The sequence below is a fragment of the Scardinius erythrophthalmus genome (assembly GCF_964197995.2).
Source record: "Scardinius erythrophthalmus genome assembly, chromosome: 15".
NCBI lineage: Eukaryota > Metazoa > Chordata > Actinopteri > Cypriniformes > Leuciscidae > Scardinius > Scardinius erythrophthalmus.
The window spans coordinates 38,083,296-38,098,942 of record NC_138235.1 but is presented as its reverse complement, the minus strand read 5'-3'; the positions used below and the strand labels follow the sequence as shown (position 1 = coordinate 38,098,942).

Below are 15,647 nucleotides of genomic sequence, written 5' to 3'. Positions count from 1 at the left end.
AAAAACACTGGCATTGTGAAGCCTTCTAATGCTCTCGCTTCTCTTGAAGAATATGTACTACATTGATTCAGTATTTTCATTCACAACAGCTGTAAGTCAACATAAAGATCCATGTGTATTTGCATAATTAGAAAGCTGTTTAGTTAATACACAATATCAGTTTTGAACACTTGTCTTTATTCAGATGCTGCAGTTATTACAATATAAACCAAAAATCACAATATTTCACAAGCAAACCAGTGTTCACAGCTGTAGACGAGAGAGAAAATGGCTTCAGAGATTTCTTTACAAAATAACATGTACCATGTTCGGAAATTTTGTATATTATGTAGAATTTCACAACATAATATTAAATCATAATATGTAAAATGTCAAAGTAGATTTGAAAAGCAAAAGCAAAGTATTAATAAAAGTTAAAAGCAAACAAATACCTGTAATTGTGTCGATTAGAAAATATAGACTCAGAAACATACAGTGGGGCAAAAAAGTATTTAGTCAGCCACCAATTGTGCAAGTTCTCCCACTTAAAAAGACGAGAGAGGCCTGTAATTTTCATCACAGGTATACCTCAACTATGAGAGGCAAAATGAGAAAAAAAAAAAATCCAGAAAATCACTGTTTGATTTTTAAAGAATTTATTTGCAAATTATGGTGGAAAATAAGTATTTGGTCAATAACAAAAGTTCATCTCAATACTTTGTTGTATACCCTTTGTTGGCAATGACAGAGGTCAAACGTTTTCTGTAAGTCTTCACAAGGTTTTCACACACTGTTGCTGGTATTTTGGCCCATTCCTCCATGCAGATCTCCTCTAGAGCAGTGATGTTTTGGGGCTGTCGCTGGGCAACAGATTTTCTATGGGGTTGAGATCTGGAGACTGGCTAGGCCACTCCAGGACCTTGAAATGCTTCTTACGAAGCCACTCCTTCGTTGCCCGGGCGGTGTGTTTGGGATCATTGTCATGCTGAAAGACCCAGCCACGTTTCATCTGCAATGCCCTTGTTGATGGAAGGAGGTTTTGACTCAAAATCTCACGATACATGGCCCCATTCATTCTTTCCTTTACACGGATCAGTCGTCCTGGTCCCTTTACAGAAAAACAGCCCCAAAGCATGATGTTTCCACCCCCATGCTTCACAGTAGGTATGGTGTTCTTTCTCCTCCAAACACGACGAGTTGAGTTTTTACCAAAAAGTTCTATTTTGGTTTCATCTGACCATATGACATTCTCCCAATCCTCTTCTGGATCATCCAAATGCTCTCTAGCAAACTTCAGACGGGCCTGGACATGTACTGGCTTAAGCAGGGGGACACGTCTGGCACTGCAGGATTTGAGTCCCTGGCGGCGTAGTGTGTTACTGATGGTAGCCTTTGTTACTTTGGTCCCAGCTCTCTGCAGGTCATTCACTAGGTCCCCCCGTGTGGTTCTGGGATTTTTGCTCACTGTTCTTGTGATCATTTTGACCCCACGGGGTGAGATCTTGCGTGGAGCCCCAGATCGAGGGAGATTATCAGTGGTCTTTTATGTCTTCCATTTTCTAATAATTGCTCCCACAGTTGATTTCTTCACACCAAGCTGCTTACCTATTGCAGATTTAGTCTTCCCAGCCTGGTGCAGGTCTACAATTTTGTTTCTGGTGTCCTTTGACAGCTCTTTGGTCTTGGCCATAGTTGAGTTTGGAGTGTGACTGTTTGAGGTTGTGGACAGGTGTCTTTTATACTGATAACGAGTTCAAACAGGTGCCATTAATACATGTAATGAGTGGAGGACAGAGGAACCTCTTAAAGAAGTAGTTACGGGTCTGTAAGAGCCAGAAATCTTGCTTGTTTGTAGGTGACCAGATACTTATTTTACAGAGGAATTTACCAATTAATTCATTAAAAATCATACAATGTGATTTCCTGGATTCTTTCCCCCCATTTTGTGTCTCATAGTTGAAGTGTACCTATGATGAAAATTACAGGCTTCTCTCATCTTTTTAAGTGGGAGAACTTGCAAAATTGGTGGCTTACAAAATACTTTTTTGCCCCACTGTAGATAAATTGCCCATTCAAATAATTTTTTCACACAACATAACTCACAAATATAATATTTCATTATAGTTGATGTTTTGTCAGTGACTGATTTTTGAGGGCCTGAATATTCTTTTTTAGCACGTGTACACATATTGTGCATCACATATTAAAAGAAAGTAAAAACTTCTTGATTGTGGTTTTTGCTATTTAAAAAAAAAAAAAAAAAAAAACGCAATCTTCTCAATTTTTTATTTTAACTGACAGGTGTGATGATCAGGGGGTTTGAGTTTTTACCTTTACCATTACCATTACGGCCTGGGTTAAACACTGGATAGAGTTTCTCAGTGAAAGTCTGACCAGTGAAAGAGTAGATATGAGATCTGGACTCCACGTCATAAAAAGAGACCAGACCCTCCTCATAATCCACAAACACACCAACCTTCTCAGGTTTCACTCTCAGAGATAAAGAGACAGGTGGACTTTCACCAGCTTCATATTCATTCTCATTCTTCAGATTCAGAATCCAGAGTCCATAATCAGGACTCTGTGTGAACGTCATGTTCCTCTTAATGGATTCTCTGGCCACTCCAAAAAAACACTCAGTCTTTCCCTTCACCTGCACCTCATAGTAAAATCTCCCTGAACTGAATCCCTGCTTTGCCAGAACACGAAGACCCTGACTAAATCTCTTTGGGTTTTCTGGGACGTCCTGCTTAACGTGTCCACGACTGACTTGTTTTCCATCATCAGACAGGATGAGATATGGATTCGCTGTATCAGGATCCAGAGTCACATCCACTGAGAGAGATCAGACATTATCAATCAACTTCAGATCAAACTTTTTCAGATGTAGATCATATAATACAGATTACCAAAGTATTGATAATGTATTGAAGAAAATGGTGTCAGTCACACCGTACCTGCATAAGCCTGAGCCCACTTCAACCCTGTGGACACAGATGACAATGTGATGATGAATTATTTATAGCAATAATTTTAAATTAACAGTGAGTTCTCTCTACTGACAGCATCAATAGCATGTAAATGTTGCTCGTCCCTCAGTTTGTAAAAAAAAAAAAAAAAGCAGAATGTGTAGGGGACAAACATTGAGGATTTAAGAGAATGTGAAGCGTGTATTTTTTTTATCAAAGCTCTTCTATTAATAATAAAAAATAAAAAAAGTGTTATTTGAGCTGTAAAGGGTCTAAATTTTCCTTGTGAGGTGGGAAACTTGTTTTAGACAGATAATGTATTTTTACAGTTTGTACACAGTCACATCCTTTTTTGTCATTTAAGTAATACTGCTCTAACATGAGTTTACATGGATAGAACTTTACATAGAAAGGGTTAGTTTAGGATTATTTTCTTGAAACAGAGATCCTTTACAAACTGATCTTAAATTGGATTAAGTGGCGGCTGGTGGAACATTTTCTAGGTAGGGCTGTGTTTAAGAAAAAAGTTAACAGGAGGAAAACATATTAAGACTTAGAACATATTCTGAAGGCTTGAAACATTTTAAACAAAGTTCTACCAAGTTTTACCAAGTTCAGGATTAACTTTGAGGATGATTTTCAAAAAACTGTAACGAGATCATCAGTGAACAGTTCCTCTGTCAGAGTGAGTGTTTGTGTCTGTGCTTGGAGTGAAGTCTGATGCCCATATGTACATAAACATCATTGGCCCTCGCAAACTCATAAATAAAACACTCACCAGACACGTGACCATACTGAAATGTGATGGTGGAAAAAGCTATCAGAGTGCTGAGACCGCATATGTAACCGGTCGTCATCGACCCTCTCCAAGCGGGATGCGAACCGGAGACCTGGGAAGCTCCTACTGGCCTACATTACACATACACTGCTTTCTCATGAATAATAACGGACTCGCGCGTGCCTGTATACAAGCCATTGTAATAATCGTCTTTACCTTGATTACAATCGTCATCCATCAAAACTTTACTGGTGAGATGCTTGTTTGCTTTATTCAGCCTCTACAGACTAGTCCTGACTTTAGCAGTGGCTCATTTGAGGCGATTGAGAAAATCGCCCACAAGATTTGAGGATGTCGATTTTATGTCATTTATGTTTAATGTTCACAGCAATTGGCTAAACTGCTACATAAACCCGCCTCCTGAACTTGAGACATGCGGACAGGCAGAGGGGACATATAGGAAAAGTGAATATTTTGCACAGATGATTCATATATATCAATTTACATAACTTATAATTATAATTATTGTTTTGTGTGTGTGGCTCCGGGAGGGCGGCGCCCTAGCGACTTTTATTGACCAGCCGCCATTTAATCCGTAATATTCCTTGAATTTTTTTTTTTTCTTAATTACTGACAAAAATCTACTCTATAATATTCACAAACCAGCTTGATTGAGTTTTTCATTTAATTCCTGATGAGTTTTCTTCAGTTGAGCCAGAGCTCTATGCAGGGAGTTCACATTCACATCAGAGTCACTCCTGATCTCAGTCCAGTTCTTGGTGTGTGGACGAGTGTCCAGGGATGAGCTCATCTACAGCAGGAGAGAGAAGACTGTTAAATATGTAATTAATTTATATTTAAAGTTAGTATATTTTACACAGTAGCCTACTTTTCTAACTGTCACAGTTCTGTTAGTTTGGACTTCTTGTGTCTCACCAACTTCTACCTGATTAAGTCATATGTTGTCTTGGTTACTCATTATGTTCAGCTGTGCACTCATCTCCCTCATTATAACGTGTACTTAAGTTCTGTTCTGATTGGCTGCGTTCGAAACCACATAGGCTACTCAATGAGTAGGTACTTAATAAGCACTTACTTAATGAGCGCTAAAAGAGTAGGTACTTTATAGCCAGGGGCATGTTCAAGTTCAAAACGGTGCGCAACGTTTTGCTACGGTTTCCGGGTTGAACGTCATGTTTCCTGGAAACGGCGTGCACCGGTGTGCAACGGGGTTTGAGATGCGTTTTCTCTTGTTTGGTGGGTGTGTCAGAACTGCAGTCCAATCAGCAGCAACATGTATATAAAGCACGCAGTATTAAAGTGAACTCGCACAATGGGTTCAAGGAAAGTAATTTACAAATGTGTTCGATGCAGCTCGGTATACGCAACAACTGAGGATATTAGAAGACATGTTTGTCGTAAGTTTTATTGTAAAAATATAGGATATCAACAAAATGATGTAGTTGTTTATATTTTTAGCTTCATTGCAAGTGTATGACATTTGGTATAGAAATAAACAATGGTAATTAAGTGCTTTTCCTAAAAATGAGAAAGAAAATACAGGGTATTAAAACAGTATGAACTACAAATAAAGTATCTGTGAGGCTAAATAGATGTGTTTTAGTCTGAATTAGGTAAGATGTGTGCTTCCATTTCAGTTTCAGCAATCCCTTCACTCGATTGGGATGTTCTCTTTTGTTCTGGGCGGCAAGTGCAGTAACTGTAACATCAGGCATATTTTGTATTATTAAACACATATTTATACCGACTTCATCAGGCTCAGAAAATTCTTCACAAAGAACACAAAGAATGGCCTTCTCAGCTGCCATAGTTGCAACTCTTGCGTCATCAGAACAGTGTGTTCAACGCATCACCGTTTCTGTTTAAGAAACGTTGTGCAACGTTTTGTCGTTGAGTATGAATGCGAACCGGACATCTGCCATGTTGACGTTATCATGTGACCTACGACGCATTATCACACGCGCAAGATTTGAACGACACGTTTAATTCATCTATCTGTAAATATCTTGATTTTGATTAAACTTGCTCATTTTTTTTCTTTAACTTTTTGAAGAAACTGCTGCCCATTTATTTTGTGAATACATTTAGGGTTGATTTAAGTTCTTATATTTAACCCTACGAATGTGACCCACCGTTTTATCCTTAACGATATTATTTATTTTTATTACGAAATCGTAATAAAACGAATTGTCATCTCTTGAATATGTTGTTAATTTTTTTTTTTTATATCCAAACATTTTCATCCACAAGCAAAAGTGAATACTGAATACTGATGTTTCGAACGTACTGCTTCCTTCACGTACTGTTTTCGCCTACTATATAGTAGGAAAGTAGGCATATTCGACCGCACTTAAGTCCGAATCTCGCGATAATTAGTACGTCACCCAGGTAATTCTCGCCTACTCTTTTGGATTCGTACATACTTTTTCGCTCGCCTACTCTTTTTCCCATACTAAATAGTAGGGAAGTATGCGGTTTCGAACGCAGCCCTGGTGTTTCATTGTTCGGGCTCATCTGTGAATAGTGTTCCTGTACATAGTTCCTGAGTACTTTCTCCTGCCTCCTTCATTGTGAACCTAGTGAATTATCAAGTAAAGAGACTGTATGAACTAATTAGCCTTCTTCCTGTTTATATACACCGCCATTTTGTGATAGTGGTGGGCAAATCGAGGCTTCGTGAAACAATGAAACAGTTGAAGCAAATGTGCCATATTGTGTCGAGGCGGGTGACGGACGTAACGGACACTACATCCATATTTTTTTACAGTCTATGGTTGAAACACTAGTGAAACACTACGAAGCTTCATTTAGCCGTAGTCATGTGACATGATTGTTTTGAATCACGCTTTGGATCAGTGTTTCGAAACATCTGCGCTTCAGGGTCTCGAAAAGCTTCGGAACGTCAGTTTCGCTTCAGCCATAGTTTGTGACACTAACACAGTTAACTAATTTTTCAAATTGGACTTTATCACTCTGGTAACGTGGTATATAAAACCACACAAGAGAGAGGAATGGGATTACAGGATTACACCAGCATGACCTGCCTATCCAACAGGACAGAACATTCTACTGTAACGGGTAATTCCCCCAAGCGGTAACAACTGGAACGGCTAGAACTGTAGAACTCAGTCTACTACAAAAACCATTTCATTTTGTACAATTTCTAAAAGACTGGTACAAATACAATGGTCAAGCAGCTCCTCATGTTTGTGAACAGAGAGTTTGTCCTGCATTATTGTACATGATGACTGATGAGAGATGTTGACAGACCTTTATGACATGGAGATGATCGTCAGTGTGTGAGAGCTGCTTCAGCTCAGTGATTTCCTGCTGCTGGTCTTTAATGAGATCTTCAGCCTGTTTCTCTGCTGCTTTCTGCTGTTCCTCCATCATCTTCAGCTGATCAGACTGACATCTCTCAATGGAGCGGATCAGATAAGTGAAGATCTCAGCAGTGGTGGATCTCTCTTTCTCTGTGTTTCTCTGATAATTGAGGATGATTAGAAGGCTCATCTATTAAGTTTTATCCATTTAAATGAGGTTCTTTATTAAACCGATTTAAATATTATAATGCATTATCAATTTTACAATATTTTAACCTCCACTCACCTTTTTCAGCTCTACTGAGTGCTGGATCTCTTTAATCTTCTTTATCCTGTCCTGGATCATCTGATGAACGTCAGTCTACATACAGATAAAAACAGATAACTACAAAATCGAATTAAAAGACCAAATTAATTCAAAATTATGTGGCTTTTAGTAAATGTCTTTGAGGATAAACCGTTTCGGTTACTAAACGTAACCTCTGTTCTCTCTAGAAGAGGGAACGAGTATTGCGTAAGTAGCTTACGCTGCGGGAAAGTCTTCTTTCTCGAGATACTGAAGCCAAAAATTATCCTTAATTTTTAATAATCTTGTCAACACAGTGCGGCAGCCTGCAGACCTAGGGCAGGCTTACTAGCGTGCCCATTGGCTGCCCTGCGGCAACTGCAGCAGCCTACCGCTGAGCCCTTGGCGTGACGTCACGACCAATGAGCGCGCTTGGCGTATATAAGCGGGGCTCAGAGGCTGCTTCACTGGTTTCTGTCGCATGAAGCGAATGAGCTCGTGGCGCGAGCACGGCGGGTTACGCAATACTCGTTCCCTCTTCTAGAGAGAACAGAGGTTACGTTTAGTAACCGAAACGTTCTCTCACGAGAGGTTCTCTCGTATTGCGTAAGTAGCTTACGCTGCGGGAACACCCTTGTCAACGCCGTGCGCGCCCAGCATCCACTGAATGAGTCCCAGGGAGAGCCCGGGGAACGTGATAGCAGAGAGCCGGGCAGCCAACGGAGGGCTAGCGCAGTACACAAGCACATACTAGGGAGCACGGAGCGGCACAGCTGGTCCGAACTGACAATTCCCTGCACAGTGCAGCTCAACCAGTAGAGCTAAATCAACCAACGTAGCCCGCGCACAGATAGTGGGCTGGCTTACGCGAGACTTAGACTGATAACACTTTCGCCTGCAAGGCGGGAACTTCCAGGTTGTAAAACCTAACAAATGTAGAGGGGGAGGCCCAGCCTGCCGCCGTACAAATGTCATGAAAGGGAATCCCGCTGGACCACGCCCACGATGAGGCCATGCCTCTGGTGGAGTGAGCTCGAATGCCCAGTGGGCACTGCAGGTCTTTAGACGCATAAGCAGCAGCAATAGCGTCCACTATCCATCTCTGTGTTTCGAGGCGGCGAGACCCTTGGTGCGCCCACCAAACGAAACAAAAAGCTGCTCCGAGCGCCTGAAAGTGGCGGAGCGTGAAATGTAGTTTCTCAGCGCCCTGACCGGGCAGAGGAGATTGCTATCGGCCTCGGTGCCGGTAGTTGGCAGGGCTGAGAGAGAAATGACCTGTGCTCTTGAAGGGAGTGCCCAATATTTTGGGAACGTAACCATGCCTCGGTCTGAGAATAACTTTAGAGTCATTAGGTCCGAACTCGAGGCACGCGGCGTTAATAGATAACGCGTGAAGGTCTCCCACTCGTTTGACTGAAGACAGCGCTATCAGAAAAACGGTTTTGAGCGTGAGGTATTTCATATCCACAGTTTCCAAGGGTTCAAAGGGATGCGCTTTCAGGGCCTCCAAGACCAGTGAAAGATCCCACATAGGAACCGAGGGGGGTCGCGGGGGGTTCATCCTCCTGGCTCCCCTAAGGAAGCGGACGACGAACTCGTTCCTTCCTAATGTGCGGCCCAGCTCTGAGACAGAGAACGCTGAAATGGCCGCAACATAGACTTTGAGCGTGGAGGGGGACCTGCCCGCGTCCAGCAGCTCTCGAAGGAAACACAATACTTGCGATACCCCACATGTCTGTGGATCGAGCCCCTTGGCAGTGCACCATTTGTTAAACACCGACCATTTTGACGTGTAGAGCCGCCTCGTAGAGGGGGCTCTGGATTGTATGATCGTGTTCATGACCCCTTTTGGCAGATCAACGTGTAATCGTTGAGGCTCCATGCCAGTATGGGGCTATGAGGAGCACTATGTGGCGCGCTTCCCTGACTCTCTTGATGACCTTCAAGAAGAACTCTGGGCAGTGAGCGTTGTCTTTTGACGCAAAAAGGTCGACTTCCGCTTTGCCGAAACGGCGCCACAGTGACTGGACTGTTTGGGGGTGTAGAGGCCACTCCCCAGGGGGAACGTTGTCCCTGGACAGTCTGTCAGGGCCCTCGTTCAGGTGGCCAGGCACATGCGCGGCTCTCAGCGAGCGCAGAGAGTGCTGAGCCCACACGAGGAGGCGTTCTGCCAGGGTGCAGAGCGTCTTTGATCTGACACCGCCCTGGCGATTCACATAGGCCACTACCGATGTATTGTCCGTGCGGACTAGAACATGGTGACCGTGGAGAAATGGGAGGAATTTATGAGAATGCGCTCTGTGAGCGTTACCAGGGAGACCGTGTTTGTGTGTAGCAGTGAGCACGTGGGAGTGGGCACATTTTCTACACTTATAACACCATCGGCGTTATAGGAAACTGATAGAGCGAAATGCTTTGATGGCTCATATGTTTAGACGCTCATAAATACTCAAGCACCATCCTGTGAGCGGGAGGGTGCGAGATGCGGGTTCGCTTTCTGTATGTAAGAAAGCTGGCCGCGAGCTCGGAGAAGCCAGCAGAAAAAATTATTTATCTGCCGCCAGAGCCGGGTTCAAACACGGGTCTCCCGCGTGGAAGCCTAATGTTCTACCACTGAGCCACAGGGGCACACATAAACTTTCAGTTAGTGCGAGCATATGACCGAGCGTCGTGTTTCGTTTCGGCGTCTGTTTGCAGGCGTGCGTGTAATAAAACAGGCTCGTTTACTGCAGTATTAATATTTCCAGCCGCCTGAACTCAGAGGGGACTGAGAAATATGCGAGGATTGGAGGTAGTCCGGCCTGGGCGGGACGAAAACACTCTCTCTTCCTCCTTTCGCCGGTGCTCGTGACGTCCGCTCTGATATCCCTTGAGAACGGCGCAGTTGTGCGGCTCGAACAAAGGGAGAGAGAGCGGGAAGATGTCAACATGTGCTGTGACATCGTTTGTTTGCAGGCGTGCGTGTATAAAAACAGGCTCGTCCTCAGTCTGAGATCCTCGGCTTGCTGGTCGCTTGATTCGACGGCGGCTTCCTCAGAGTCCAGCGATGCAGAGAGCTTCGCTGAAGAGACAGAAACCAGTGAAGCAGCCTCTGAGCCCCGCTTATATACGCTAAGCCACACCCCTTTTGCGGGCTGTGACGCATTAAGCGCGCCAAGCGCGCTCATTGGTCGTGACGTCACGCCAAGGGCTCAGCGGTAGGCTGCTGCAGTTGCCGCAGGGCAGCCAATGGGCACGCTAGTAAGCCTGCTCTAGGTCTGCAGGCTGCCGCACTGCGTTGACAAGATTATTCAAAATTAAGGATAATTTTTGGCTTCAGTATCTCGAGAAAGAAGACTTTCCCGCAGCGTAAGCTACTTACGCAATACGAGAGAACCTCTCGTAAGATAACTTTTATTCTCAAAAGTAAAAAAGAAAAAAGGCAATTTAAAGGTATAGGCAATTTCAGATAGGCTAGCAATAGCAAGCTAGCTTTGTAAGCTATCAAACTCTATCTTGCACTCGGATTGTTTGCTCTATGGTTTTGACCCCATGCCTGTAATTTGGATTGCGATTCTGGATTGTCCCAATAAAGTTTGTGACAGAAGACTACGCCACTAAATGAATCCAGCAGTGCAATTTATGCATCTCCGACAAGGAGAGCGCAGCATCAAGGACCATGTACTGGACTGTACATGGCTCACTTAACCAACATGGACAAAATTCACCTTGTGATCTTTTTTGGGGGTGAGTTGTCTGAGCAATTCAGATTAATTATGCTGCTACATGACCCATATGTCACATCCGCTAGCTAAAGTATTCTTAATCTAGCACTTCTATCTTCTGGGCTTTTCCATTATTAACTTGTTTTCTGGTATCCATTATCTGTTCCCAGAGGTGGAAAGAGTACTGAAAATTTGTACTCAAGTACAAGTACCGTTACATTGCTGAAATAATACTCAATTACAAGTAAAAGTACTGGTGTCAAAAAAGTACTTAAGTAAAAGTACAAATTACTCAAAAACTACTCAGAGTACTAGTTACTAGTTACTTTTTAGCTGGCGATAGTTAATGCATTACCAATAAATATTCAACCAAATCATAGATTTATGTAGAAAATAGCTACTTTTAACACATTTTTACCTTATTGTCAAAGGACATTAATTAGTGGTCATGAAACTTCAATATGACACCTTGAAATATGTCAGTATTCAGTAGGCCTAGCCTATAATTTTTAATACCATCGGGAAAATTACCACATACTAAATATTTTAATATCTACATTTTTGTCCATCCATTTTGTCAAGGCAATCATTATTTTCAAGCATCGAAAAGCACAACACTCATTGTAACAGTAATCTATTTGAATGGAAAAGTTTAATTCAAGTCTTCTGAAGAGACATGTCCACTTTATACGGTGAGATTTTAATTTAGGCTTTTGTTTACATATTTAAACATTGATCAATAACCATTACAATAATCTAACTTAAATATTTACTCACTCAGTGTATGTCTTTATAATAGGGTAACGCTAACTGTTGCAATAGCTCACACACAGCACAAGGAAGCTTGATTTCAAACTCAATTTAATTTGCAAAAAAGACTAGATTTTTCATAACTTTTGACAACGTTTAATTCAAGAGTATGGAGAGATTGGAGCTGGACGTCATTTGAGTCTGCAGTGAGAACCACTTGGAGTTCATTCGTATATTTGAGAGCTCACGTCCAGTTTTCTGCGATTACATGAATGTGCCCTCGCGTTATAATATTGCACTCGTGACATTTGCCATTAAAATATGCCATAGAAACTTGCAGGTATTAATAAAATTATGTGTAATAGGCCTACCTGCAATCTCGCGCTGTTGAGATGAGAGAATGAGAACACGCAGCTGGTATCGTATCGGTGTATTGGCCAAAATGAGTATTGACAGATATTTCAGTATTGATATGTATCAAAATATAGATATTTGTGGCACACCTGGATTAATCAGTTTGTCCAATAATGGCAGACAGGAAACAAAGGAGCTGGCTCAAGTTCAGGAAGTAGTGCAGCTGTTCATGAAGCCCGTTTACGATCGAATTTTTTTATTGGCTACTGAAATGCCGGTCAAAGATTTGAATATCAATTCAAATTGTACTCAGTAACGAAATGTGATTTTACAAGTAGCGAAGTAGATTACTTAGTTTATTATGTACTTGAGTACAAGTAAAATTACAGACTTATACTCAAAAAAGTACAAGGACCCAAAAAACGACTTAATTACAGTAACGTGAGTAGTTGTAATTTGTTACTTCCACCTCTGTCTGTTCCCATGATTTTGTGATTTCGTTCAGCTGTGTGTGATTACCCTTGTTAAAGTTTTCCTAAAGCCATGTGTTTTCATTCCCATTCTTTGCGTAGTCTTGTTTTGTGTTGCACTGCTGTTTTGAGTGCCCCTACCCCTGTTCTTCTGCCCATTGTCCTTGATATCCTTGTTTGCCTTTATTTTTGGACTTTATCGTTCATTTGGATCGTTGGCTCTATGGTTTTGACCCTATGTCTGTCATATGGATTATGATTCTGGATTGTCCCAATAAATCTGCGTTTGTATCTTCAACCCAAGTCTTGGAGCTTGTTGTCTTGGTTCAGGAGGAACTGTAAAAGTTGACTGCTGTTTGTTTGTGGTGCAATAACGCGTGTACAACTGATGTACGCTCAACGGCTAGACAATACCCATAATCTACTGTGACTATCACGTTGAATGAATTCCCATGTCTCGCCAGAAGATGGCGCCCGCAGCTGAATCTTCAACACATTTTCCAAACCACTGGTGGCTACAACCAATGAGGCTATAACATAATACCATAGTTGTAAATTCCTTTTTACTTGATTATTAAATTGTTTAATTAAGGTTTATACATGCTAGTTTCCATGACAGAGTTCAAGATAAATGTTTTCATTTTACTAGAGCTGCCAGTTTGCTAAGTTGGAAATGATTATTAAAGGGGGGGTGAAATGCTATTTCATGCATACTGAGTTTTTTACACTGTTAAAGAGTTGGATTCCCATGCTAAACATTGACAAAGTTTCAAAAATTAAATTGTACGTTTGAAGGAGTATTTCTGTGCCAAAAATTGTCCTTCCGGTTTGTCACAAGTTTCAGAAAGTTTTTTTCGAGTATGGGTCTGTGTCACGTAAGATGGGGCGGAATTTCCTTATATGGGTCCTAAGGGCACTTCTTAGCGCGGGCGCGCGCGCACTCGTAGACCAGACAGAGAGAGAGCGAAAGCAGTACGTTACCTCATCAAAGCGCTCTGCTCAGCTTTTGGGAGATCAATGAAAGACTCGGTACAGCCTATCTTTCTTTTATAAATATAATAAAACTAAAGACTTTTTGGAGATATGAAGGATGCAATACTACTCTATAGGTACTCAAGATTAACAGGAGATTGAGTGAAAATGAGCATTTCACCCCCCCTTTAAGAATGAAATCTAGAATTCTTTCACAGCAGGTATAGCTGAATGAAACACTTCAGCCATCTACTGGCCATTATTGTCATAACATGATTTTGACCTGACATAAAAGTCTTCACCAGATGGCAGCAAAGTTTACATTTATAGAAGTGTAGATTTATACTGCAAGTACCCAAAATGTTAGCCTGGTTAAAACCAGACCCTTCTCAGTTGAAACTGAGTGTAGGGTCTGGAGAAGCTAGACAAATCATTTCGAAAGGGGCGTCACCAACCGACGTAGCTCAGCTTGATTGACAGGTGATCTGACCAATCATACTTCGCCATCTGCCATTTTGTCCGACAAAGCAGTCAGGAGAGAGTAGATTAACAGGATTTGAACTTGAAAAACGGAGTGTACTGACGCCTTTCCGTGGTTAAAACAACATTCCTTCTTATGTTTGTTCATGTTTATTTGAGGCTATAAATTAACTAGAAGGAAGAGATGATCGGTTCACAAGAACAGCTTTAACTGATGCTCTACAGCGATCTGTCACGGCACATTAAAGAGCAACAAAACGGTATTTATTGTTTAAATTTCTTTTAAAAAATTACCAAATTTGAAAGCTGAGACTTTGTTTAATATGTTTAATATCAAACGTAACCGAAAAGTAGCCTGCTCTGTCCTGTCTGCCAGCGTGTTGTCAGTCTCCTCTCTGCTCCGCAATGTATTTTTCACTGCGTGAGAACTCCTTCAGCGTCGCTGCGCTGTCGTCATCATGTAAATCCCTCCCCAAACGTTTCTGATTGGTGCCGCGATTTCGGCGGCACAGTAATGAGTTTGAATGGGCTCTTCTCCAGACTATCCTGAAGAGAGAATTAAAATTCGCCGGAAGTAGTCTGGGTTTTCCCAGGCTACCAAAATGTAGTATTTGTTCATACAAATGATACTGAAATTTACATAAGATCTATGAACTAAATTACCTAAAATCCCCCAAAAGTGCATAATTGTATTGTTACTACACTGTAAACTTTACTCTAAATTTCAATTGCTGACTTTTTAGTATATTCAAATCGCTGTACAAGTCACTTCAACTTAAATTATATTAAACTGACTTTAAAAAAATCGAGTCGAATCTTGTATAACTAAAAGTTTAAATTGTTTATAATATTTTGATGAGTTAACGTTATGTAAAAACATAACTTGCCATGACTTATTGGTCATATAATCTTTTACAGTGTTTCAGTAAATTTTCAGTTTTATAACACTATTTAAAAAACCAGGAAGAGCCAATGTGTCTTTCTTATAATGTTATAAAGCTGGTTAGGGTTAAAGTGTTTAGTTTTTTAACTCTTTACCTTCTTCTCTCGACTCTCCTCCTCTATAGGAACAGTGTTGTGAGTCCTGTGTTCTCCTTCAGTGCAGAACAGACAAACACACGTCTGGTCATCTCTGCAGAACCACTCCAGAGGTCTCTCGTGTTTCTGGCATATATAATCCTCCAGATTTTCCACAGGATTGATGAGTTTGTGTTTCTTTAGACCTGGGACTCTGTGATGAGGCTCCAGATGAGTCTCACAGTAAGAGCTTTGACACGTCAGGCAGGTCTTCACAGCTTTCTGCTTTCTTTCAGCACAGACGTCACAGAACACTGGATGATCACTTGAGGACGCCATGGCTGGCAAAACAAATGACAATATAACATCTACATTGCTGAATAGAGCAACTTTTATATTAATAGTTTCCTTTCGATACGGTTCACTCAGTTACATCAGTTTCTAATGTGTACTGAATACTAATTTTCTCAGAATACTGAAGCCTGATTGGTTCACGGCTGTTCTTTGCACAGACAAATGGCTTTTCAGTCTGCCGAAATGGGCG

General features: G+C 41.5%; 1 protein-coding gene across 1 annotated transcript; it reads right to left on the bottom strand.

The window, feature by feature from the left end:
• Positions 1-162: 162 nt before the first annotated feature.
• On the bottom strand, positions 163-15,442 carry LOC308703244 (E3 ubiquitin-protein ligase TRIM39-like; the record flags this gene model as incomplete). The annotated part of the gene is made up of 7 exons (XM_081386564.1): positions 163-460; positions 2,034-2,814; positions 2,937-2,963; positions 4,390-4,537; positions 7,018-7,230; positions 7,357-7,431; positions 15,125-15,442. 6 exons carry the CDS (start codon positions 15,440-15,442, stop codon positions 2,270-2,272), a joined length of 1,326 nt encoding a protein of 441 aa, XP_081242690.1. The 3' UTR covers positions 163-460; positions 2,034-2,269.
• Positions 15,443-15,647: the final 205 nt, after the last annotated feature.